The sequence below is a fragment of the Nicotiana sylvestris genome, chromosome 9 (assembly GCF_000393655.2).
Source record: "Nicotiana sylvestris chromosome 9, ASM39365v2, whole genome shotgun sequence".
Classification (NCBI taxonomy): domain Eukaryota; kingdom Viridiplantae; phylum Streptophyta; class Magnoliopsida; order Solanales; family Solanaceae; genus Nicotiana; species Nicotiana sylvestris.
Window position 1 is genome coordinate 166,475,399 of NC_091065.1, and position 26,515 is coordinate 166,501,913.

The 26,515-nt window shown below is 41.7% G+C and overlaps 1 protein-coding gene and 1 long non-coding RNA gene across 3 annotated transcripts in view; both read left to right on the top strand.

Annotated features, from left to right (window-relative positions):
• LOC104245106 (uncharacterized) overlaps positions 1–22,760 on the top strand; it is a 35,260-nt gene extending 12,500 nt beyond the window's left edge. Inside the window, exons 7-9 of the mRNA XM_009800675.2 lie at positions 22,258–22,338; positions 22,425–22,470; positions 22,561–22,760. Of these exons, the coding sequence (XP_009798977.1) occupies positions 22,258–22,338; positions 22,425–22,470; positions 22,561–22,619 (186 nt within the window). The 3' untranslated portion in view covers positions 22,620–22,760. The remainder of the gene's footprint in view (positions 1–22,257; positions 22,339–22,424; positions 22,471–22,560) is intronic.
• A 1,867-nt stretch (positions 22,761–24,627) lies between these two features.
• On the top strand, positions 24,628–26,172 carry LOC138876952 (uncharacterized). Of its 2 annotated transcripts, none has more exons than XR_011402268.1 (2): positions 24,628–25,182; positions 25,749–26,172. It is a non-coding gene; the product is annotated as an uncharacterized lncRNA (long non-coding RNA). The 2 variants fall into 2 exon arrangements; XR_011402267.1 differs by having other exon boundaries at positions 25,770–26,172.
• The last annotated feature ends 343 nt before the right edge of the window (positions 26,173–26,515 follow it).

A 26,515-nucleotide genomic window follows, 5' to 3' on the forward strand; every position in this document is an offset into this window, starting at 1 on the left:
TCATGGCGAGGTCATCGGCGTTCATGCCGCCGGGATTAATGGCGAGGGATAAGGGGGCGGCTAGGGTTTTGTGGGGAAGGAGGTGAAGACGGAAGCTGGGGTATTGGATAGGGGGGCAGGGTGCGGTATGAGGCTTATATATGGAATGGGGGATTGATTACAACCGTCGGATGCGACGAGATGGACGGCTTGGATCTGAAGGCTTAAATGAAACGTCGTCGTTTGGCTCGGTAGGGGTCAGAATTGGTTCGGGTAACGGGTCGGGTAGTGGAATTACGGGTGAAAGATCTGGACCGTTGGATCGGCTTGATTTAAACGGTTGTGATGGGTTGGCATCGAAACGACGTAGCTTTGGTGTTAAGCTACGTCGTTTCATGGCCTGGGGGTGGGCTGTTTGGACTGGTGGCTTGGGCTGTCCGTTTGGGCTGAGTTCGTTGGGCCAATTTTAACAAATTGGCCCAAGTCCGGAAGGCCCTTTTCTTTCTTTTTTTTTTTTATTTTTTTTTATTTCTTTTCTTATTTATTTTAAAACAAAACTAAGCCAAAGAATCAAATTAAAATTAAATACACACTCAAATACAATTATTTGCACACATACTAAAACATTTCAAAACCGGTAAAGTCAAACCAAACAAAATCACGGACGAAAAATGCCTATTCACGATTTTCTATTTAACGACCGAATTACGGTTTGAATTACGCAGGACACATATATATTTTTTGAATTTTATTTTAATAAAGTAAATAAATAAGAATGGGCCAAAATCACAAATAAATCCACAAGGTGCCGCACAGAAATCCGAAATTGTACAGCGGGGCCAATTATATATTTTTTTTTTTTTTTTTTTTATTTCTTTTTGGAGCGATTGTCGTGTGAAGCAAAAATCACGTGCTCACAGCTGCCCCTCTTTGTTCGGAAACACGAAGGGTTTTCGTGCAAAGATCAAGTGAGCGTGTATGAGCGATTTTTGCCTATAGACCACTCCGTATGAAGCATTTTTGAAAGATCTGACCGAATCTTGCTTCAAAGATTTCCTACATATCCTGGGCTAAACAGGAATCAGGTCAATGTAGTTCGAGAAGTTTTGGTAGCTGGGGCTACCATGAGACTGCAATGCTTGCCGTTGCTGCTGCTGCTGTTGTCACTGCTATGTCACTGACCGCCTTATTACAACCAAGCGAAAATTGGAAACTGAACTAACTACTTTTATGCATGTCAACTGCTAGTTACAAGATTCCTATCTATGATTCTTTTACGACTTGATCTTGGGTCTTAGCTGATTCTGCTTGTAGACTCTGATCTGAATCTTGATGCTTGCGAGTTGCGGCGACTTGTTTTTTAATCTCCGGGATACCGAATAAAATGTGACCGGCAGAGGTCAGGACCTTAGTCAAATGTTGGAGTCGATCTGCTTCCCCTTTACTCTGATATCTCGGGATATCTCTTTTTGTCTTTTTCTTCTTTGATTCCGAACTGGGATTTATCTCGTGGGTCATTTCGATCCATGTGGCTCGAGGTCAGACCTGCGGGAGAAAAGAAACAAACAAACGAAATTTTCTGCCCCAGTTTCACTAGGAAAATTTCGTTACTTATTCACCAGGAAGTTCATAAAATTGATGAAAGAGGATATGCGTGCTCAGTTCAGGGTTGGAGCCCTGATATCGACTAGCTGGGGAAAGGTTCAGTGTAGGGTTTAAAACCCTAACGCCGAACAAAAGAAGAATTCAGTTTAGGGTTTAAAAACCCTAATGCTGCCTAAAAGGAAAAAAGTTCAGTTTAGGGTTTAAAACCCTAATGCTGACTAAAAGAAAAATTCAGTTTTAGGGTTTAAAACCCTGATGCTGATTGGCTGGAAAAGCTCAGTTTAGAGTTTAGAACTCTAATGCTGGCTGAAAGGAAAAAGTTCAGTTTAGGGTTTAAAACCCTAATGCTGATTGCATGGAAAAGCTCAGTTTAGAGTTTAAAACTCTAATGCTGGCTAAAAGGAAAAAGTTCAGTTTAGGGTTTAAAACCCTAATGCTGACTAAAAGGAAAATTCAGTTTAGGGTTTAAAACCCTAATGCTGATTGCATGAAAAAGCTCAGTTTAGAGTTTAAAACTCTAATGCTGGCTGAAAGGAAAAAGTTCAGTTTAGGGTTTAAAACCCTAATGCTGACTAAAGGAAAATTCAGTTTAGGGTTTAAAACCCTAATGCTGATTGCATGGAAGAGCTCAGTTTAGAGTTTAAAACTCTAATGCTGGCTGAAAGGAAAAGTTCAGTTTAGGGTTTAAAACCCTAATGCTGACTAAAAGGAAAATTCAGTTTAGGGTTTAAAACCCTAATGCTGATTGCATGAAAAAGCTCAGTTTAGAGTTTAAAACTCTAATGCTGGCTGAAAAGTTCAGTTTAGGGTTTAAAACCCTAATGCTGTCTAAAAGGAAAATTCAGTTTAGGGTTTAAAACCCTAATGCTGATTGCATGAAAAAGCTCAGTTTAGAGTTTAAAACTCTAATGCTGGCTGAAAAGTTCAGTTTAGGGTTTAAAACCCTAATGCTGACTAAAAGGAAAATTCAGTTTAGGGTTTAAAACCCTAATGCTGATTGCATGAAAAAGCTCAGTTTAGAGTTTAAAACTCTAATGCTGGCTGAAAAGTTCAGTTTAGGGTTTAAAACCCTAATGCTGACTAAAGGAAAATTCAGTTTAGGGTTTAAAACCCTAATGCTGACTAAAGGAAAATTCAGTTTAGGGTTTAAAACCCTAATGCTGATTGCATGGAAAAGCTCAGTTTAGAGTTTAAAACTCTAATGCTGGCTAAAAGGAAAAAGTTCAGTTTAGGGTTTAAAACCCTAATGCTGACTAAAGGAAAATTCAGTTTAGGGTTTAAAACCCTAATGCTGACTAAAGGAAAATTCAGTTTAGGGTTTAAAACCCTAATGCTGATTGCATGGAAAAGCTCAGTTTAGAGTTTAAAACTCTAATGCTGGCTAAAAGGAAAAAGTTCAGTTTAGGGTTTTAAAACCCTAATGCTGACTAAAGGAAAATTCAGTTTAGGGTTTAAAACCCTAATGCTGATTGCATTGGAAAAGCTCAGTTTAGAGTTTAAAACTCTAATGCTGGCTAAAAGGAAAAAGTTCAGTTTAGGGTTTAAAACCCTAATGCTGACTGGCTGGGGATAAAGCTCGAGAATACTACACGATCTATTTTTGAGTTTTCTTGTTTTAGATAAAAGGGAGTTTCGTGGAAGCTTACCTTTCGAGTGAATTCCTTATTGCCAAAATGTTTCTTGTACCTTCCTCTTTGGGCGACACCTGCTTCTTGCACGGTTGTCTTGGATTATACCTGTTTCAACTTTTCAGATAAAGAACAATTGTTAGTTCGGAAATGACGGTTGGTTCGGTGACCTTGATCGTTCCCAATTGCTTTGTTGCATCTCATATTTCTGTTGCGAAATCGCGCCATTGATTTGATTCGAATGGCGAAACCTTTAGACCGCTTAGGCTTGTATTTCCAGATTCTGTGATGATTTGCCTCGTAAGGCTCTTTTTTTTTTGTTGTCCCGTTTTGCTTGGAGGTCCTCAACGGGGATTTTATTGGAGGTATTTTGTGGGGATTTGTACAAAAGGGAAGCTTTGTGGGGAATATTTACAAAGTGGATTCTTTGTGGGGAATTTTGTACAATGGGCATGCTGGGGATTTATTTCAAAGTGGGATTTCTAGGATTTGTTGGGGTAAGCTTGTTGGGGATGTCTACAAAAGGACCCGCTGGGATGTGCTGGGGAGATTCCATTTTCTGGGATGTGCTGGGATTTCTAGGATTCTTTTTTTTTTTTTTTTTTTTCTTATAATTTTATAATTTGGGGAGATTCTGTGGGAGATTGTACAAGACTCTGTTGGGATTTGTACAGGGGGAGACTCTGTGGGGATTTGTCCGAAGGTGGACTTGCTGGGGAAGATTTCAAGATTTCTCTCTTTTCCTTTTCTCCGGAACACCATCAAACGTCATGATTCATCATGCTTGGGTAATCATATCAACGAGATGAGGTGCTTTCCTTCATGAGACGGGATTCCGTGTAAACAAACCATGCCACCTACCCTTTCCGGTGTGTCCTGAACTCGGGGTTAAAATGCAAAAGGGATTCGAAAAGAAACAAAGCAGGGGAAAACAAATCAGAAAAGAAATACCCTTTTCGGGGAGAGAAAGACTTATCTGAGGAAGATAGTGCTGGCTTTAAATGACATGACATGCCTTTTGGACTGGACGTCTGACCTTCTAAGAGCTTGCGTTTTCCTGAACCAGAAACGGACCTGTGATTCCAAACTGGTGGCATTCTGCCGAGACTTTCTTGGGGTGGCGTCATCCTTTTCGGCCGACAGCGCCCTTTGCGGGTTTTCGCTGGCTGACCTCTCTCATTTCTCTCCCTGTCGTTGCTCGATAGCACTCTTTGCGAGTTTTTACTAAACAAGCTCTCTCATTTTGGTTTCTCTTCTCCCGTCGCCTCGTGGTGCCCGAAGGTTTTCACCGCCGAGACTCTCTCATTTTATTTCTCTCAACTCAGGGTGTGCTGGTTTCCTTTGGTGATGCTTATTGGTTTCCCACCATCTTTGGTAATTGATTTGAAGGCTTGTGCCTGGTGAAGAGAGGTAGCTGATACTAAACTTCTCAAGTGTCTGACATGCCCCGGTTTTCAATTTCAGGGTGAATGGGATTTTGTTGTTGGTGTGACTGAACCTCAGGGAGAGGCTGCCTACGTATCCTTTCGGAATCAAGTCAAACGTAGTTCAGGCCTCAATCAAATTTTTTTTTTTTTTTTTTTTTTTTTTGAGAGGATTGGGTAGTGTTTAGGGAGTAGTGGGGAATAAAACCTTTGCCATTTTCAAATGTGTCAGGACCACCGGAGTATGATTTAGACGTAGTACCTCTTGACTGCATCTGCATTTACTGCTGTGTCGGGGTCATTTCCTTCGATATCACCTAAATACAATGCTCCCCGCGGCAGTATCTTCCTCACAATGTATGGGCCTTTCCAATTTGGGGCAAACTTTCCTTTTGCTTCTTCATGATGCGGCAGAATACGCCTCAGTACCAATTGTCCTACTTCGAAATTCCGGGGGCGGACTTTCTTGTTGTAGGCGCGGGCCATCCTTCGCTGGTATAACTGTCCATGACAAACTGCGGCCATCCGCTTTTCATCAATCAATGTCAATTGCTCCAGTCGAGTCTTAACCCACTCGCTGTCCTCGATTTCTGCTTCGACAATGATTCGAAGTGAAGGAATCTCTATCTCTGCCGGTATTACGGCCTCGGTTCCATAAACCAAAAGATAAGGAGTCGCTCCCACCGATGTGCGCACCGTAGTGCGATACCCCAATAACGCAAAAGGTAACTGCTCATGCCACTGTCGGGAACTTTGTATTGTTTTCCTCAAAATCTTCTTGATGTTTTTATTTGCAGCTTCTACAGCACCATTGGCTTTTGGCCGATAAGGAGTGGAATTCCTGTGTGTTATCTTGAATTGCTCGCACACATCTCCCATCAAGTGACTGTTCAAGTTTGCTGCATTATCTGTAATGATAGTCGCAGGAATACCGAAGCGACAGATAAGATTTGAGTGTACAAAATCCACTACAGCTTTCTTGGTGACCGACTTGAGAGTGACAGCCTCTACCCACTTTGTGAAGTAATCGATGGCAACCAGTATAAACCTGTGTCCATTCGAAGCCTTTGGTTCAATTGGTCCAATGACGTCCATGCCCCAAGCGACAAATGGCCAAGGTGCGGACATGGGATGCAGTTCTGTGGGAGGTGCATGAATCAAATTACCGTGCACCTGACACTGATGACACTTCCGGACAAAGCTAAAGCAATCCTTTTCCATGGTCATCCAGTAATAACCTGCTCTAAGGATCTTCTTCGCTAAGACATACCCGTTCATGTGAGGTCCACATACACCTGCGTGTACTTCGTGCATGATCTTTCTTGCTTCCTCGATATCGACACATCTTAAGAGATTGAGGTCCGGAGTCCTCTTATATAACAATTCACTGCTCAAAAAGAAACCACTTGCATGTCGCCTAATGGTCCTCTTTTGATCTCCAGTTGCATGCTCGGGGTATTCTTGTGTCTTCAAGAATTTCTTGATGTCATGGTACCAAGGCTGCGTATTTGATCCCGCCTCGATTACACTGCAGTAACCGTGTCTTTCCTTGATTTGGATTTCCAAAGGATCGACGTGGGCGTTGCCCGGGTAGGGTAGCATAGAAGCCAGAGTAGCAAGTGCATCTGCCAGTTCATTGTGAAACCTCGGAATATACCTGAATTCTATTGAGTTAAAGCGCTTGCTGAGGTCCTCCACATGTTGTCGGTATGGGATAAGTTTGACATCCCGAGTTTCCCATTCGCCTTGAACTTGCCGGATGATCAGGTCAGAGTCTCCCATAATCAGTAAGTCTTCGACATCCTGATCGATTGCCATATGTATGCCCATAATGCAGGCTTCATATTCAGCTGTATTATTTGTGCAGAAGAAACGAAGTCTAGCTGTGGCGGGATAGTGCTGACCGGCAGGTGAGATCAAAATTGCCCCGATCCCTATACCCTTGGCATTCACGGCTCCGTCAAAGAACATCTTCCAAACATGAGCTTCCTCCGAGATCGCTTCTACGGTGTTTACCTCTTCATCCGGAAAATAGGTATCCAATGGCTGGTATTCCTCATCGACCGGGTTTTCGGCCAAATGATCTGCTAACGCCTGGGCTTTCATTGCCGTGCGAGTGATATAAACTATGTCGAACTCCGTAAGCAAGATTTGCCATTTAGCCAGTCTCCCAGTAGGCATTGGTTTCTGAAATATATATTTCAAGGGATCCAACCTGCTTATGAGGAATGTAGTGTGGGCTTGGAGATAATGCCTCAGCTTTTGAGCAACCCATGTGAGAGCGCAGCATGTCTTCTCCAACAGAGTGTATTTGGCCTCGTAGCTGGTGAATTTCTTGCTCAGGTAGTAGATCGCCTGTTCCCTTTTCCCGGTCACGTCGTGTTGCCCCAGGACGCAGCCGAAGGAGTTCTCCAAGACTGTCAGATACAAGAAAAGTGGCCTTCCTGGTTCGGGAGGGACCAAGACTGGGGGATTCGAAAGGTACTCTTTGACTTTATCAAAGGCTTCTTGACACTCCGTTGTCCACTTAATCGCCGCATCCTTCCTTAACAACTTGAATATGGGCTCACACGTGCTTGTCAGCTGGGCAATAAACCGACTGATGTAGTTCAGCCTGCCTAAAAGACTCATCACGTCTTTCTTCGTTCTTGGGGGAGGTAGATCTTTGATAGATTTTATCTTAGTCGGATCTAGCTCGATACCTCTCCTGCTTACGATGAAACCCAAAAGTTTACCTGACGGAACTCCGAAAGCGCATTTGGCTGGATTTAGCTTCAAGTCATACTTCCTTAGCCTCTCGAAGAATTTCCTCAAGTCTTGGATGTGGTTATCCTGCGTCCTGGACTTGACTATAACATCGTCCACGTACACCTCTATTTCCTGATGCATCATGTCATGGAAAATGGCGGTCATGGCCCTCATGTAAGTAGCCCCAGCATTCTTTAAACCAAATGGCATGACCCGATAACAGTAGGTGCCCCAAGGCGTGGTGAAGGCAGTTTTCTCGGCATCCTCTTCATCCATCAATACCTGATGATACCCAGCGTAACAATCTACGAAAGACTGTATCTCGTGCTTGGCGCAATTGTCAACGAGGATGTGGATGTTGGGCAGCGGGAAATTATCTTTAGGACTTGCTCTGTTCAAATCTCGGTAATCTACACATACCCGAGTTTTCCCGTCCTTTTTCGGTACTGGAACCACATTCGCCAACCATGTTGTGTATTGGACTACCCGGATCACTCCTGTTTTCAGTTGCTTGGTGATCTCCTCTTTAATTTTGTCACTGACCTCGGTTTTGAACTTTCGTTGCTTTTGTTGAACCGGAGGACAATCAGGATGAATCGGCAATTTGTGAACCACTAGATCGACACCTAGTCCCGGCATGTCATCATATGACCAAGCAAACACGTCTTTAAATTCAAGAAGAAGTTGAATTATCGCCTCTCGCGTTTTCTTGTCCGTGTGAATGCTTATCTTGGTCTCCCGGATTTCTTCCGGGGTTCCTAAATTTACCGGTTCAGTGTCATTCAGATTCGGCTTAGGTTTATTCTCGAAATATTCCAACTCTCGGTTTATCTCCCTAAAAGCCTCTTCCGCATCATATTCTGGTTCTGGATTCATTAATTCGCAATTAAATAGCTCATTGTGACCTGGGCGTGAAGTCCGCAAGCATGTCATATTTAAAGCCGCATTATTAGGACTGAAAAGGAAGATAAGAGGAAAAGTAATAAAATCAGGACGAAAGAAAGAATAGGAAAGCAATGATGATTTTTTTTATTATTTTCTTTTGAAAATTGGAAGACAACAACGTTTACAACTAGGAATTCGGAATAACAAACGAAAAGAAGAAAACGTTCAAGTTATGTCCCGGAGATAACTTGTGATACAGGAAAGGTGGCAGGACAGGTCTACCCGGACTTCCGTCTAGTTGGGACTGGCGTGATCTCCCAGTTTTGGAGCTTGGCGTTTGGCCCCATGTATATCATCTCAGCAGTGCTCGTGCCTTCGCCTGGTTGAACCATGTGGACCTCGTAGAGCATTTCCCTCATTGCCCCACATATTTCCTCGATTTCCTCAACTGTGAAGACCTCATCTTCTTCTTCTTCAGTGTACCCTGGCCTGACAAAAGTCGCATGTAAATCCGGCAGTGGTCGAGGCAACTTCCAGCCCTCACTTCTCCTTTTCTTTGCCCATTTTTCGTCTGCTGGAGTAGGTTTGAAACCTAGTCCAAAAGGTTTCTTGACGACTGGTAAAGTAATGGGTTCCGTCGTTCCCTGAAGATTTCGTCCAAGCCCCTTCCCTGGCCTAAATCCGTGTCGGATCATTTCTTTGGCCACCATAACCGAAGCGTTAGACAAGAAAGGCTGGGGGCAAGGTACTCCCTCTTCGTGCTGCTCTGCCAATACCACCTCGAAAGCTTGATAGACCGTATGCTCACTCCCTTCTCTTGGTTCAAGATACGGGATAGATGGGTCCCGATAAATGGCATGTTCATCTTCTCCATGGACCACGATCTCTTGGTCTTCATACTCGAACTTCACCATCTGGTGAAGAGTAGAAGGCACGGCTCCTGCCGCATGGATCCAAGGCCTGCCAAGGAGGAAATTGTAAGATGTGTCCATGTCGATCACTTGGAAAGTGACTCGAGATTCGACTGGTCCTATGACCAGCAACAGGTCTATTTCTCCCATGGTGTCTCTCTTGATACCATCGAAAGCTCTCACGCAGACGTTGTTGGGTCGGATTCTTCCGGTCTCAATTTCCATTCTTTGCAGCGTGGAGAGCGGGCAGATGTCAACACCTGATCCCCCATCCAGCATCACCCGCTTGACATAGTAGTCCTCACATTTGACTGTTAAATGCAATGCCTTGTTGTGTGCGGCTCCTTCCGGGGGTAGATCGTTCTTGCTGAAGGAGATTTGGTTGATGGCGAAGAATCTTTCTGTCATCCGCTCTAGTTGCTCCACCGAGGTTTCGACCGGTACGTATGCTTCATTCAGGGTTTTCAACAGGATCTTTTGATGCTCGGTTGACCTCATTAATAGTGACAGCATGGACACTTGCTCAGGGTGCTTGCGCAGCTGGTCTATCACTTCGTAATCCGGCATCTTCATCTGTTTGAAGAATACTTCCGCTTCTTCAACACTCACAGGCTCCTTTGGAGGGAAGCGCCTTTGTGTGGCGTTGTTCAGTTCTTGGGTTTTTGAGTACCCTCCAACGAAAGTATTTTCTGGAAGTTCTTCCCTGACCTCCTTACCTTTATACGTTACCAAAGTCTTTTGATAATTCCACGGCACTGTGGATGGGTTGGTCATTGGCTTTTGTGGCACGCGTCCGATAACCACTGGCTCATTCAGCCGAGGTGGTTGAATCGTCCCCCGGACCACATAGGCCCCTTTTGGCACGTACATAGGTTTTGCCTTTTTGATCCCGAAGTTCTGCGTCTTCTTGGCTTGACCTCGTGGTATGTAAAGAACTCCACCCTTTGCTGGTACTACTTTCTTCTCCACCTTCTTTTCGGGCTTGCTTTCTGCAGCCTTGGCCTCCTCCCCCCTTTCTGATTTCTGGTCTGTTTCAGGCCTCCTTGCTGTGTCGACAATGGCAATTATGGCTTTCAAAGCAGGGTCGAACTCTTTGTCTTCACAAATCATGCCGATCAGCGGCCCGTTATTGTGAGCGGGCAATGGATTGTTAGTTACATTTGGGATCTCTTCGTCCCTTAGCACTATCTTCCCCTGCTCTATCAAATTTTCGACCACTCTTTTCAATGACCAGCAGTCGTTTGTATCATGCCCCTCGGCCCCTGAATGATAGGCGCATCTGACTCCGGCTTTGTAAGAAGGAGATGTCGGGTTTTGCCTTGTTTGAGGGATGGGTTGTAGGAAACCTAACTGAACCAACTTTGGGAACAAAGTCGAGTATGGCTCACCGATGGGCGTGAAAGTCCGCCGTCGAGGTGGCTCTTGGGGGCGGTAGTTATTTTGCGGGGGTTGTGGGTTATGGTGGTTGCGGTAAGGAGGCTGATTTCTGGGAGGTGGAGCTGGGCCTCGGTTGGCTTGTTGTGGTGAATGGTTATAAGGTTGGGCATTCATGACCATATAAGGTTGATGAGCATATGCCGCATTTGAGTGGGGGTAGTAGTGTTGTGAGGCCCTTTCCGGAAAATGGGGCCTGTGATGACGATACTCCCTTGCTTCAGAGGCTGCCATAGCCGTTTCTTCCTTCTTCTTCCCCCTTGTCGTCCCTCCAGACCCGCTTTGGATGGCCTGAGAGGTTGCCCTTAGGGCTGCTTGACTCAGAATCCGACCCGTTTTCAGCCCATTCTCTACCATTTCTCCTATCTTGATTGCTTCCGCGAATGGCTTACCCATGGCCGACATCATGTTTTGGAAATAGTCAGACTCTTGAGCCTGGAGAAAGGTAGTGACCATTTCCACTTCATCCATGGGAGGCTTCACTCTCGACGCCTGTTCACGCCACTTAATAGCATACTCTCTAAAACTTTCCGAAGGCTTCTTCTTCAAATTCGACAGAGAGTTTCGGTCTGGCGCAATGTCGATGTTATACTGGAATTGCTTTACAAAATCTCTGGCGAGATCATCCCATATATGCCATCGGGACATTTCCTGATCCATATACCATTCCGAAGCTATCCCTACTAAGCTTTCCCCAAAATACGCCATTAGCAGTTCTTCCTTTCCGCCGGCTCCCCGCAATTGGTTGCAGTATTTTTTAAGATGTGCAATGGGGTCACCGTGCCCATCGTATTTCTCGAACTTGGGGGTCTTGAAACCCGTCGGCAGGTGCACGTGAGGGAACATGCACAGGTCGGCGTAAGAGACGCTCTTTTGCCCGCTCAAACCTTGCATATTCTTCAAACTTTGTTCAAGGCTTCTCATTCTCTTAGCAATCTCATTTTGTTCTGCAATCCTGGGGTTCTGATCCTGTCCCGGTGCGAGTTCGCACTGAGGCGGTAGAGGATTATTGTTGGTAGCGAACCTGGTTGGTTCCATTGAGAACGATGGTGCTTGGAATGTAAAAGAGGATGAGTCAAAGCTTGGCTTGTATGTGGCAGGCTGTGCCGTAGCTGGGCAAGGCGATGCAGTAAAGATATTCATGCTTGCATCGGTGGCCGACATTCGGGGATGAGGCTCAGAAGGTGATCCGGCGGAGAAAACGGAGTTGGCTGGGTACCCGAATGGGGTAGCAGGGTAATTTATGGGGACATTAGAAGTCCCACCTGACCTGGAGAATAATTCAGGGAATCCGGGGACGACACTTGGCGGCTCTTTCCCATTGTTCCAATCATCCAGCATTTCCAACATGCGGAGCCGTAGGATTCTATTTTCTTCTGCAGTTGCGGATTCAGGCGTGAGGACGGCTGAGATTGAGCTCTCCTCAGAGACGGGGACTGTTTGCAATGGAATTTCCGAAGACATTTCCACACTTCCTTTTGACCTGGTGAAGTAGGTGTGAGTACTGTTTCTGGTCCTAACAATAGGTAGTTGAACACCTCTCCTTGACCTCGTGAAGTATGAGTGCGAGGCCAGACTTTCACCAAACCAACCGTCTTTTCAAAAACCCTGGAAACATGCATGCTCAATGACAAGCGCACGGTTAATTTGTAGCAGATAACAGATAGTTAATCTCACGTTGGGCATGATGTACCTATACAGTTAAGTGGATTACTATATGTCTGCTACGAGAGCATGCGTCATTCCGGTATTTTCCTCTTATTTCCCCCTCTTTTTTTCTTCTTTTTTTTTTTTTTTTTTATTTTATTTTCATTTATTTTTCTTTTATATATATATATTTTTTGTAGCAAAATAAAATGCGATCGGATCCGATGAGGATTGCCTACGTATCACGATACTCACGTGAATCAGATCATTACGTAGTTCGAAAACACGAATGAGCGTGAAAGAAGCAAACTCTTTATTATTGAAGTAGTCTATTACAAACTACATTTTGCAAAAGAAAAAGCAAACTTTGGAAATAAACCTAGACTCAAAAATAGACTAAAAATCACCCTGATGAAAAAAAACAGGCAGAAGATGCTAAGATACAGATTTGACCTATGAATGCATTATGGTTTTAAAAATTGGTTTCCGCGGGGCATCGTTCGGCCTCGCCGCGGTCCTAGGCGTGAGATCCCTCTCAAGTTGCTCTAGCTCGTGCATAGTCTGCTTGACATAACCCATTACTGCCGAGAGGACGGTAGCGCTGGACATGTTCTCACATCGTAGGCATCGTCTGGTGATGGCATGGGCAATGGCCTTGATCCTATCTCTGGTTTGCTTCTTCTCTACGAGCAGGCGTTTTGTCTGATCGCTGCATATCTTGAAAACTTGAGCATCTTGTACATGCTGATGCTTCAGTCGTCGTACTTCCAACTTCATCTGGGCTATTGAGTCATACCAGTATCTGCTCTCAATTTGGAAATCCTTGGCCTGATTAGCTGTTTTGATCTCAAGTGCAGCCATCTCTCTCTTTATCTTAGCAACAGTCTTCTCATGGTCGCTTTCCAATCGATTCAGGTACCTGCGATGCTTGTCTGTTCTTGTACCCCACTGTGCTTTGAGCTCTGCTATGATGTTTTCAGATTTCTCCAAACCATCTCGCCATTCCCTGATTTCACCTTTTAGCCCTTTTATCAACTGCTCGTCCGATCGACGCCTTGGTTGTCTATCTGCATCCAACCTTATCTGTTTGATCTGGGCTCTGAGCATTTCATTTTCTTGAATCAACCTGTTCCGTTCTCCCAGATCGGTAGCAACTTGCACGTTGTGTTCATATTTCAATTTTTCCACTTGTTGCTTTAACCCGCTGATTTCGGTGCAATAGCCTCTTTCTTTTGCTAACCAATCCCACTGCTTTTGTGATGATTCGGTAAAATTCCGGATGTGGGGTCTCTTAGCTGGCCTTTCATGCTCGAGTTCCCTTCTGTACCATGCAAGGTAACCTGGCGCCGTTTCTCCTTTGGCTTGATCCCGCACGCAAGTATCTGATTTCAAATATTGACCCTCATTCCAGATTTGGCGAATCTTTGCTTCTGGGAACTGTCCGCTAGGGCTTATCTCAATTGCTTGAGTGCTTAGATCTTCCTCATGAGGTACTGTCTGGCATTTTCCGAACTGTCTTAAAACTCGGCCGGGTGCGTAAGGTTGAATGCTCTTAAGCCCCATCAGCAAGAAATGAGTTTTAGCCGCTGACATATATAAGACCTCATCAACGGGCAACCATCCCAACTTCCATTGTATTTGGCTGGCAGTAAGAGCTTGAAAGAACGAGGTCCAAGCCAGGACTCCTTCGGGCAAACTGATCTCTTTGGCTCTCGCGTAAGATTCTTCTATGCGGGTCTTTCCCGGGGAACCATGGCTCAAAATCTCGGAATGATGGCAAAGGTGCTCGGTCATCCATATCTGCAGGAGCAAGTTACAACCTTCGAAGAAATTTCCCCCAGCTTTACAAGTTGTGAGAGCTCGAAAGATGTCGGATACCACCATAGGCGCGAGAGTACTGTCACTTTGCGTGAGTAAAGTGCTGACGACCCCCGATATCTTCAAATCAATGTTTCCATCTTTCCTGGGAAATACCAGAAGTCCCAGAAACGTTATCATGAACGCCACCCGTCTGTGCTCGTCCCACTTCTGACGAACTCCTTTGCTGCACAGTTTGTTGATTGGATTATTGAATCCCCCCTCGTGACCGTATCTATCATATATGAAGCATGGAGTACAGAATCCGGCTGCTAGATCCGGGTTGTGGACTGTTCTAGGTATTTTCAATGAATCCAGGAACCGATGTACCGTGACGACTCTTGGGGCGACCAAGTATTTTTCCCTCAACGGAAGTTCAGTATTCCCGATGTATCCGGCCATTTCTTCCAAAGTTGGGGTGAGCTCAAAATCAGGGAAATGGAAAACATTGTGCGCCGGGTCCCAATAGGTAACCAAAGCTCTTATGATATCTCCCCGAGGCTGGATTTCCAACAGACCCACAAGACCTTTCAGATTTTTCTTAACCTCATTTTGCCCTTCAACACCTAGATCATTCCACCATAGCCGTAACTTGATAGGGATTTTGGTCATTATTGAAAAATGTTCATTTTGCATCGTGCTCATCCTGCACATTTATTAAGGTGATTTTAACAAAAATGACTGACTCAAAATATTTTACAAAGGGGACCAAGCTTTGAATACGGCCTTTAAGCACTTCGGGGACGAAGATTTTAAGGCTGTGTGGGTCTAAAAACGCTAAGCAAAACCCAAAAGTGGCCATTTATGCAAAGTCAGCCTTCCGGCGTCCCTTTCGGGAACATTCGGCTATTCATGTCAAAACAGCATCACCTGACTTATTTATGACTCTTTAAAAATTTGAAACATATATTTTTTTGATTTTGGCTATTTTAGCAAAATGGGGGTTGAACCCGACGAGGGTTGCCTACGTATCTCACATCCGGTGAGAATCAAACCGGCGTAGTTCGGGGGTATCGTAAAATAGGGAAAAAATCGAATAAACCTAGAAATCAAGAATGCGTATTTTTTTTTACATTTTTGAAAAGAGATAAAGATTATATTGTATTTCTTTAAAAATAAATACCCTTTTTTTTGATTTTGAAAGTGATAAAAGAAGATTTTTATAAAATCTTTTTTTTTTAATGACTCTCAATAAACAAGACAGTTTTTTTTTCTTTTTTTTTTTTTTTTAAGAAAATTTCGGCAAGGTTTTGACACTACTTGGACATTGGTTTTATTTTCCCAAAATTAAGTAATTATCTCCCCTACGCTGTTACTTTCCCCTTTTTTTTTTTTTTTAGGAACCGGTCGACAATGCGGAATCGCAGCAAATAAATGCATAACACAGATAGGAATGCAGCATGATGGTCTTTCCATTTCAGGTTGCCTGTCCTAGACGGACCCAACCCCTGTGTTGAGTCCCCTAAGTCAAATGCAATGTGATGCAAATAAGCGTTCTTATTAGGGATCCGGCATGAAGTTTCGTTATACTAGGTTTAAACCTTGGTATTTGTTCTAGACTGTGTACCCGAGCGGACCAACTCGAGTCGAGGAGGGGCTACGTACCGGGGACCCGCGAGATCGTCCGGCTTTGTAACTTGTCCGTCCTCTTTCTTATTTTAGGTATTGACATTAACAGAATAGGGAGTCTCGACCAGCGAGCTTCTCCCCGGAGGTAAGAAGAGAAGGGTTTCGGCACAGTTTATATACAGTTCAGATAATATCAAAGCGGTAAAAGACAGCATTTAGCACATTATGCAAAAACATGTAATAAAGATCAGATAATAAAGCCAAATATAACAATTATTCTAAGCTCGAATTCTTGAACCCTGAACCAGTGGTTCTGGGTCCACAATCCCCAGCAGAGTCGCCAGAGCTGTCACACCTCCTTTTTGCGCGCCCCGCCCCGAGGGGTTAGATGCGCGGGTGGAGTTTTTCCAATTTAAGTGACAATATTCGAAATGGGATTATTTATTTAATTCAGAGTCGCCACTTGGGAAAAGTTTGGCTTTTGGTGTCCCAAGTCACCGGTTTATCTTGAATCCCAAATCGAGGAAAATATTCGACTTTTCCAAATGAAGTCTGCGAACCAGAAATTCTAAGTAAGGAATTCTGTTGACCCGAGGGAAGGTGTTAGGCACCCTCGAATCCCGTGGTTCTAGCACGGTCGCTTAAATTGTTATAATGGCTAAATATCTGATTTAAATACATGTTATGACTTGCGTGCTCCCATTAAGTTTAAACCGCTTTTATCATTATCATTTATTTTTATAGAATTGCAACGTCGTGAAGATGCGTCTCGAACCACGTCACAATCAATGCACCCGTGATCGTCAACACATTTTGACTTCGCTGAGATTTGGATTTGGGTCACATCAATGTGCACCCGAATTTAAGAATATATTTTAACTTAAAGTCGCGCCTAAAGAGTCTAAACGCGTTATTATCTTTGGGGAAGGTAGTGGAATTCTCTAAACAGTCCCTCCCAAATTCTAAGTATTTATCGTGATCAATTATTGAGGGCCCCGCAGTTTGCATTTTTATTCGGCGAGGCTCGTCTCATTATTTAAGAAGGGTACCCTACAATGACTACATTTCTACTACATTTATCTTTAAAGAGAAGGATGATGCCGAATTTTGCGGGTTTGGACAAATACGGACTGAATCCTTATTATGTTTGCCGAAACTAAACTTGTTTGATTACCTGATTGATTGTTCATAAGGTGGGGGTTACCGCATGCTTTGTCTTCATCGAGTGGATAACTTATTAATTCGTTAAATGAGATTGCAAACAAACTAACAACATATATTGAGTTATGTTTAATGACCTCCAAGTTCTATTTTTTAACACTTTAACCTATTTGAAATTGATAAACGAAATCGACTGTTTTACCAGGGGAATTACTACTAAGTGAACTCAAAAAATGGTTATTAGTTTTTCTCAACAATCATCACATTATTTCGAGACAAACAATCTATACCGAAACTCAGTATCGAACCTGCATTGGGCGAATGAACTGACAGGAGAACTGGCATTCATAGCCAGACTCTTAATGTGACTGCATGGGAGTTTGTTTGGGATACATTTATCCCGGACCCAGTACCACAATTTTGTTGATTCAGTGGTCTAGGCAAAATACATACAAGTGCCTATGACTCTATGTTATACAGTCATAACTAAACCAAACAAGTGTTATACTGAACTGAATGTATACTAAATCAAAACATGTTGTCTATGTCATACTGTCATTACTATTGAACAATGCTATCTGACAATCCATCTCAAACAGAATGTATGCTAGTTTATACAAAGTATTTGCAGTTTGCAGTAAAATATACAATCCCAAATATCATTCGACCTATTTTTAACACCAATGTTATAACATGAACAACTGTTCTTTTCTCTATTTCTGCTTCAACTTCAAACTTTCAACCATACAAAGTTTCAGAGGTTGTGTACCTGGAAATATTTGACAATTGGAGGAAAGGGGGAAGTCAGCAGAGTATGATGACAACAAAATGCAGCAGCAATCACAGCACTATCAGTAGCAGCAGGGCAGAATAGCAGCAGACAAAGCAATACAGCAAGAAACAAGCTCGAGTGCAGTGATGCAACTATGGCCAATAGAAAACAATAGCCAAATAACAGCAGCACCCAGTGGAGTAGAATCAGAATTCCAGATAGATCAAAACAGTAGTAAACCAATGAAAGCACTCAACTAATAGACACAACTGGGATTTCAGAGGATCAGAATTGGTTTGAACAAATTGAAACAACTGAAAACCCAATAACAATAGGAGGAAGAAAGTTTCTGATTATTGGTTGTATCCCTTCTATCCCTTAATCTCCCTCTATCTATGTGTATCTATTTTGTATGTATTTCAGCTCTCCTTTTCAAACTCCTCACAGTATGTCTATATTCTTTTCCCTTATCTATTCAGCTCTCTTTCCCCAGAAATTCCTCACTGTGTGTGTTTATTTTCTTTTACAGCCCTCAAGGTCCAGTCCTCTCTCCCCCTTCTGTATATCTCCCCCCTCCTTTTATAAACCTCCCAACTATCTCTTTTAACAGCCTCTTTTCAGAATACCCCAGTCCCCGCCCATGTGCCTTCCATTTTCAGTTCCACTTTAGCTAATTAAGTATTAAACAAAACCCCCCCCATGATATTCCCTGGCAGTCTTACCTTTTCATTTTATTATCTAAAAGCAAGTATGGGCAGTAGAATATATCTGACAGCATATACTGTCAGATTGTTTTAAAACTCAAAAAGCTTCTTAATGCAGAAAAACAGGTTGTGCACAAGGCACATGAGGTGCACTAGTGCACATGCTGTGCACGAGTGCCCATGCCTTCCGATTCAGAATTTAAACATAAACAATCCTTTTTACATTGACTGATCCAAATCAACAGCTATAAGTAAACAAAACTGGTTCTGAATTGATTTCAACAAATGTTCAAACAGAAGCAAATCGATTTGCTATGCTCAGACAGTTGAAATTAATTGACGACACATGTCGACTCGACTATATTAGTATTAACATACACAATCGTAGCCAAAAATCAGACATTTAAACAGTATTGATACATGGTTTGTACTATACTGACTAAGCAGGAATACACTCGAGGAGTCAAACTAGTCAGTCCAAACTCGAAAATCAGCTACTTGCACAAACAAATACATAATGCCTTATCAGAATAGGAGGGGGGAATTTAGACAAACAAACAGAGGTTCAGGCGAATTAGTTGAAGCACAGTTGATAGAGGTCAAAGACATAAACAGAAAACGAACAGACTCTTACAACAAACAAACAGACCAAAAACAACTAAGAAAAGAAAGAAAACTCACCTTTAAACCGCAAAAGATCGACACCTTAACTCGGACTTGGTCAGGCCTTTCTTAAGGCTGAATGGACTTTAAACGAAGTGTTTCTCAGACGAGAAACACTTTGATTAAAGTCCATTAGACCTTAAACTCTTCGGTTGAACCAGTGACGGGGGAACACCAAATTTCCAAAACTCAGATCTGGGATTCATGCCTCCCTGATCAGATTCGGACCGAACCAAGTATGGTTTGGTCACGATGGGGGTCTGGGGAGTGTCTGGTATGAAACTGGGTTTAAACTGAGTAGATCGAGTTTTGACTCGAATCTTCAAATGAAGATTCGAGGACCTGGGGGTGATTCGAACTAAACGGTTAACAGGTCTATGTTCAGGGTGGTGAGGGGGTTCTATGGTGTTCATGGCGAGGTCATCGGCGTTCATGCCGCCGGGATTAATGGCGAGGGATAAGGGGGCGGCTAGGGTTTTGTGGGGAAGGAGGTGAAGACGGAAGCTGGGGTATTGGATAGGGGGGCAGGGTGCGGTATGAGGCTTATATATGGAATGGGGGATTGATTACAACCGTCGGATGCGACGAGATGGACGGCTTGGATCTGAAGGCTTAAACGAAACGTCGTCGTTTGGCTCGGTAGGGGTCAGAATTGGTTCGGGTAACGGGTCGGGTAGTGGAATTACGGGTGAAAGATCTGGACCGTTGGATCGGCTTGATTTAAACGGTTGTGATGGGTTGGCATCGAAACGACGTAGCTTTGGTGTTAAGCTACGTCGTTTCATGGCCTGGGGGTGGGCTGTTTGGACTGGTGGCTTGGGCTGTCCGTTTGGGCTGAGTTCGTTGGGCCAATTTTAACAAATTGGCCCAAGTCCGGAAGGCCCTTTTCTTTCTTTTTTTTTTTTATTTTTTTTTATTTCTTTTCTTATTTATTTTAAAACAAAACTAAGCCAAAGAATCAAATTAAAATTAAATACACACTCAAATACAATTATTTGCACACATACTAAAACATTTCAAAACCGGTAAAGTCAAACCAAACAAAATCACGGACGAAAAATGCCTATTCACGATTTTCTATTTAACGACCGAATTACGGTTTGAATTACGCAGGACACATATATATTTTTTGAATTTTATTTTAATAAAGTAAATAAATAAGAATGGGCCAAAATCACAAATAAATCCACAAGGTGCCGCACAGAAATCCGAAATTGTACAGCGGGGCCAATTATATATTTTTTTTTTTTTTTTTTTATTTGCTTCTGCCTCTTTGTCGTCACTGGATGTTACTGTCGCTGTCCCAATAACTGTACTGCCACGATAGCGGTACATATTATTATTCTTCCGATTAGCCTTCATTACCACTAGTGCACCGGAGCATACTCTCATCACTCCATTTTCTGCAATGATTTTGAACCCTTTTGATTCTAGGGCTCCCACAGAGATGAGATTCTTCTTCAAATCCGGTACATATCGAACATCTATCAATGTTCTGATCATTCCATCATGGTTCCTTAATCGTATTGAACCAATGCCATATGAGGTAAGAGGGCTGTTATCCGCTGTGTGGATGACTCCATATTCTCCTTCTTGAAATTCCACGAACCAGTCCCTGTTGGGACACATATGATAGCTACAAGCCGAGTCCATCAACCATATGTCTGATGATGTTGATGACTCTGTTGTAACTAATGAGAAGTCTGAATCATCACAATCAGCTACATTTGAATCCATAATAGCCTTTCCATTGTTATGTTTGGCCTTATTCTTCAACTTCGGACAGTCTTTCTTCCAGTGCCCTTTTTCTCGACAAAAGGCACATTCATCTTTGCTGGGTCTGGATCTTGACTTGGATCTTCCCTTCTTTGTCCTCGTTTGATTTTGAGGACGACCCCTCACAAACAGTGCTTCTCCTTCTCCGCCCTTCTGTTTTTCTCGCTTTCTTTGTTCATAGCTGTACAAAGCTGAACAAACTTCTCTGAGAGAAATTTCGTCATTTCCATGGAGTAGAGTAGTTTCAAGGTGCTCGTACTCATCAGGAAGTGACGCCAACAACATTAAGGCCAAGTCACCATCATCATAAGTTGTATCCATATTTTGCAAATCTGTGACCAACTTATTGAAACTGGTGATATGTTCATTCATCGTGGTACCAGGAACATAGGTGAAGTGAAACAGTCTCTTCTTCATGTACAATTTATTTTGACTGTTTTTCTTCAAAAATTTATCCTCCAGTGCTTTCCATAATTTACTTGCAGAAGTTTCCTTTGTGTATGGATATTTCTGCTCTCTAGCAAGGTAGGATCGAATGGTACCGCAAGCAACACGGTTGATAATTCTCCAATCTTCTTCTCCAATAACATCTGGTTTCTTTTCTTCAATGGCCAGATCTAGCCCTTGTTGAAAAAGGACATCTAGAACCTCGCCTTGCCACATCCCAAAATGTCCGGACCCGTCAAAAATTTCTACCGCAAATTTCGCATTTGACACAATTCTTGTCATAAGCGAAGATGCCAATGATGACGTATTGTTGACACTTGATGTAGATTCTTCTTGTTTATTGTCTCCCATATTTGACACAAATATTATTTAATAGCTGACGACACAAATCAAGATTATTTCCTTTCTGATGTAGAAGATCAGACTAAGCTGCAACTACAGAGCATACTCAGACAGAACCTTGACTCAGTTACCAAGATAAATCTTTTCTGATGTGGAAGATCAGACTATGCTGCAACCACAGAGCATACTTAGACAGTACCTTGGCTCTGATACCAATTGTTGCGGAAGCCAAATGTATATAGTGTGAATAAGTCACAACTACTATACCAAAAATTATGACAGCCACCAAATAATAAATAAGACAATAAAACAACAATAAAGGAAACACCAGAATTTACGAGGTTCGGCTAATTTTGCCTACTCCTCGGACACAACCAATATTTTATTCCACTCCAAAAATACAAGTGAAATAATACTAAAGAGAGAAGATACAAATGCCTTAAACAGATGAGAAGGCAAATGAGAGGTGTGTCTCAATCCTAAACATTAGGCCTTCTTTTATAGGGGAAAAATCCCCTCCAAACTTAACTCCCAACCAATGTGGGACTTTGGCATTTTGCCAAACTTCAACAGCCATCACATAAACAAACTTAAGTAAATCGTGTCGCCTGCAAACGGCATTATGCTTATTGAGTATTGTCAAGCTCGTTTTCCTTTGAATTTTATTTTCAGCAGCTAATTTATCTGATATTTCCTCTGATTCAGGTGACGGAGGATGGTAAATACTGTCTAGTGCTAGTCTTTGAGGCAAAAGCTCTGCAGTTATCAGATCTTGAAAAACGACAGGTGACATAATGATTCTGTAAATACCTCCATCCCATCCATATGGTTTCAAAACTTATATTCTAATTAATCTGCTTAAATCTTGGTAGGCAAAATTTGCGTCCTTCTTTGGACCAGGAATATCGGCTGAAATTGGTTAGTTCTGAAATTTGATCTTTCTGTTGAACTTGTATGACTTCTAAATTGCACTGGTTTGCACTAACCTTCATAACTTTGTTCCTGCAGCAAAGGGAGAGAAAGATGCGCTATATGAAGTACGGCTAATTTCCAACACGACATTGTAGATTTTGAGAAATTTTGCAACTATGGTATAGTCTGTTGTTATATAGTTCATTCTGCCACATAAATATATTGATATTTCTTCAAAATTGCACTGTACATTGTTGAACCCATAGGAATATATAGAATGATGGAAATTAAAATCCCATATGGTGCCACATTGTATGAGACCTGCTTTTATTTACCTCTGCAGATCTTTAATATTTTGAAGAGGTGGTTGATATAATATATAAAAAGTTGCTTGCTCGAATTTCAGCTATAAGTTTCAATTTCATTTGGAAGTTGGAACAATTAAGTTGGCCTGCAAAGCTTGGCACACAAAATATGTCATCGACAGGCTTCGCTGAGAAAACTCACACAGAGGCATGCAAGCACACACGCGTGCGCACGCGCACGCGCACATCACTCTATTTTCTTTTAAAAATAATATGCATATATAAAATCGACAAATATCACTTGAAAATAACACAAAGTATACATTAATTTGGAACAAGAAATAAAGGTTTAAAATCTATAAGACCCCTATAAGACCCCAAAACCAAACATACGTACAAGTTGAGTTGGGAGAATAGATTGATATCACTTGCACAAAATTATATGTGCATACTGTCTAGGTGTGACAACTAGCGACGTGATTTGTTGCTAGATATGAGGTCATGCACCACATAATGAAGTTCAAAATGGAAGAATCATATAAGGCATTGGTATGTAAAAATTGATGGAGGTTACAACCTGAAGTAGCATTGTGAAATGTAACTCAATCAGTTCAGTTACCATAAATGTATGCAAGGTGTCGTACCTCCTTTTTACCACCAGAAAGGTATAAGAGAGTTTTTCTAATGAAAATGACATTAATCGAAATGAGATTATTTTATTTATTTCAGAGTCGCCACTTGAAATAATTTATGGTGTCTCAAGTCACCGATTTATTTTAAAATCTCAAATCGACGAAATTGACTTTATTTAAAAATCTGCGAAACCAGAAATTCCAGATAAGGAATTCTGTTAACCCGGGAGAAGGTGTTACGCACTCCCGGGTTCCGTGGTTCGAGCACGGTCGCTTAAACTATTAAATTGGCCTAATTATCTGATTTACTACATGTTTTAAACCTATTGTGCATTTTTAGCTTTATAACCGCTTTTTAATTATTTTAACCGCTTTTAGAATTTATGGAATTATTTCTTAAACAAGCTACGATTGTCGTACACTTGCCGTTTTGGGACACACCACCAACCACGCTACATGAAATGCACCCGTGATTCGCGATAAGTTTATTTTATTAATGTTCGAAGTTGTTATGTTCGGGTCACATGAAATACACACCCGAATTTTGGGATTAGGCATCGTAACTATGTCACGGGAACCGTACCCATAGTCACGATGATTTATTATAAACGCGCGTAAAGCAAACTACAAATGTTCAAAGTGTTTTCTATACTAATTATGAATGTTCCAAGTATTTTTCACATAGTTTTGGTATTAATATGAGGGCTGTAGACATGTAATTTTTGACCCTCTCCGAGGTTTTACACATTATCTTTCATAAAATTCAAAAATTCAAAAATAATTGTACTTTGTTTTCAGGAATATTATTTTAATTTTTTGCGATGATTTTAATCTAATCCAGTTTTTATTTTTAGGATTGATATTTGAAAAATAGATCATCATAAATGATCAAAGTGTGTCGTTCAGGATACATAAAATATTCAGACAGAGCTGCTCCTGTATAAGGAGCAAGGTATTGTAATGTAGCAGGGGAATCCGCCCTTTCGGGAAAATAGGTTTGTTTTAACGGTTAGTTTTATTTTAATAGTTATTTTACTTAAGTAGGATTAATTAGTAAATGGGTAGTATTTTTTGTCTTGTTCAAAGAGAAAAAAAATAAAATTTAGGCTCAAACAACCCATTTTAGGCCCAATTTTCGGCCTTAGTCCATAAATCCAAGCTCAATACTCATAAAACTCTAACACTTCACTCTTTTCTATATCTTCACAACCTAGAGCTAGCTAAGACAAAAAATTCCTACAACTCCAACTTTAGCGGCAGACCTAAGAGCTCCTCACGACTCTGAAACTTTTTTCTTCACATAGATACATTTTTTTTTAACTTTTTGTCATCTTTAATGGACATCATGTGAAGCTAAAAGAAGCAGCCATAGAGCACGCCTCTTCTGCCGTGTAAATATCATGAAAATACCACTTCAAACTCCAGTCAAAAAAAAAAAAAACTAGCGTCCAGCACCTTCTCTTCCTCCACCAAATAGCTGCGCAAACAGCCACCAAACTACTCCTAAATATCTACTAAAAACCACCCAAAACACAGCAATAAAATGACCACCAGTCAGCCACCGAAGCAGCCCCTTTTCTCCGTCTAAAACCAACCCAAACCAGCACCAAAAATCAGTACTGAAACCCAGCTGAAAACGTTCCAAAATCGCCCCAAAGTTCTGTCCGTCTCCGAGTTCGAGGTTGCGTATCCGAGTTCCGGTCGTGGTTTATTCATATTTCAATTGGATTTCATTGTTGCATTGACGGCTAGATCGGATTATGCGGTACATCTTGCTGGAGGTACAAGATCTACTTCTTTATTATTACTCAAAAAAGTTCTACTTCTTTATTAAGCATCCATAGGTTTTAACATTCATTGATCTTTGAAGAAATCAGCCATGTAAACTTGGTTCTTACTGTGTTTGTTGCTCTGGGGTATTTCATCAGGTTTGCCTGAAAACCTAAGAACTGGTACCAGATTGACTCTCAATTTCTAAATTGTAAAAATAAATTTGGGAGGGGAAATGACCTTTTTTGCTTTAGGCAAGGATGTATATTGCTCGCCATGCGTTGCATCTCATGTGCTATGTACGTCGCTAGTATTTTCGCTAAGGACAAAGTAATAGTGATTTAGTGGCATAGGTATTAAAAACAATGATATATAGCATGCATTATAATTTACGTTTTGGGATCCTTGTCAGAAGTAATAATAGTAATCAATAATGCAATTGCAACATTTAAACATCCATTCAAGCACCTATTTTTAATGCATAAGTGAGTTTTACCTACAAGCAGTATAAAGCATTCTTGAACTGGTCAAGCGTAGTTTCATCTGCTTGCTGTATTGGGAAAAATTGTATTTAAAGGTGATGTGTCGAGATATGTAGATTGGTCAAATGGTCAAAGAATTACAACTAGCCAAGAGGCACGAGTTGCAATAGATACGAGCAAATGACAGAGGAAGAGGCACGGGCAGTTATTCAAATAACTCAACGCTCGTACCTATCTAAGTCATTTATGTCCGAGAATCAAAAGGAATAAATTTGACAAGAGAAAAGAGTGCAGATACGGCATTTAATAGGCAATAAATGTGGAATACATTAGAGAATTTGTATTGAATGTAATGATTATGTAACGTAGCATTCAATGTCTTTAATTACTCATAATGGCCTCATTATGATTTGAGCAAAACGTATATCTCCAAGATATCCATAAAAGGGAGATATCTGATCATTGTAAGGACACGAAACACTATTGGAATAAACTTTGGTTTACTTGTTTTTCTCTTGATTACTCTCTTGCTACCTAAATTACTTCCTTTTATACATTCTTTTGATTATTAGTAACCCGTGTTCTTCTAAATTCTAGCTTTGACTAAAATTTCATTTTTTGGTAAAACAAATTGGTTCCGTTACCGGAAAACTGATAATCTATTTTCTTTTCACTTAACTTTCCTTGTTGCATCAATTATGTCGAACAACAATGACAACACTCAAGGAAACCAAGAGAACCAACAAAATCAGGGAGATCCACATAATATTAACACTCAAGTTCCTACTCCACGAGACTCTCCACGACAATCTCGTGAGGGTACTCCTGATGGGTCTCAAATAAACGAGCATGCTCAATTTGA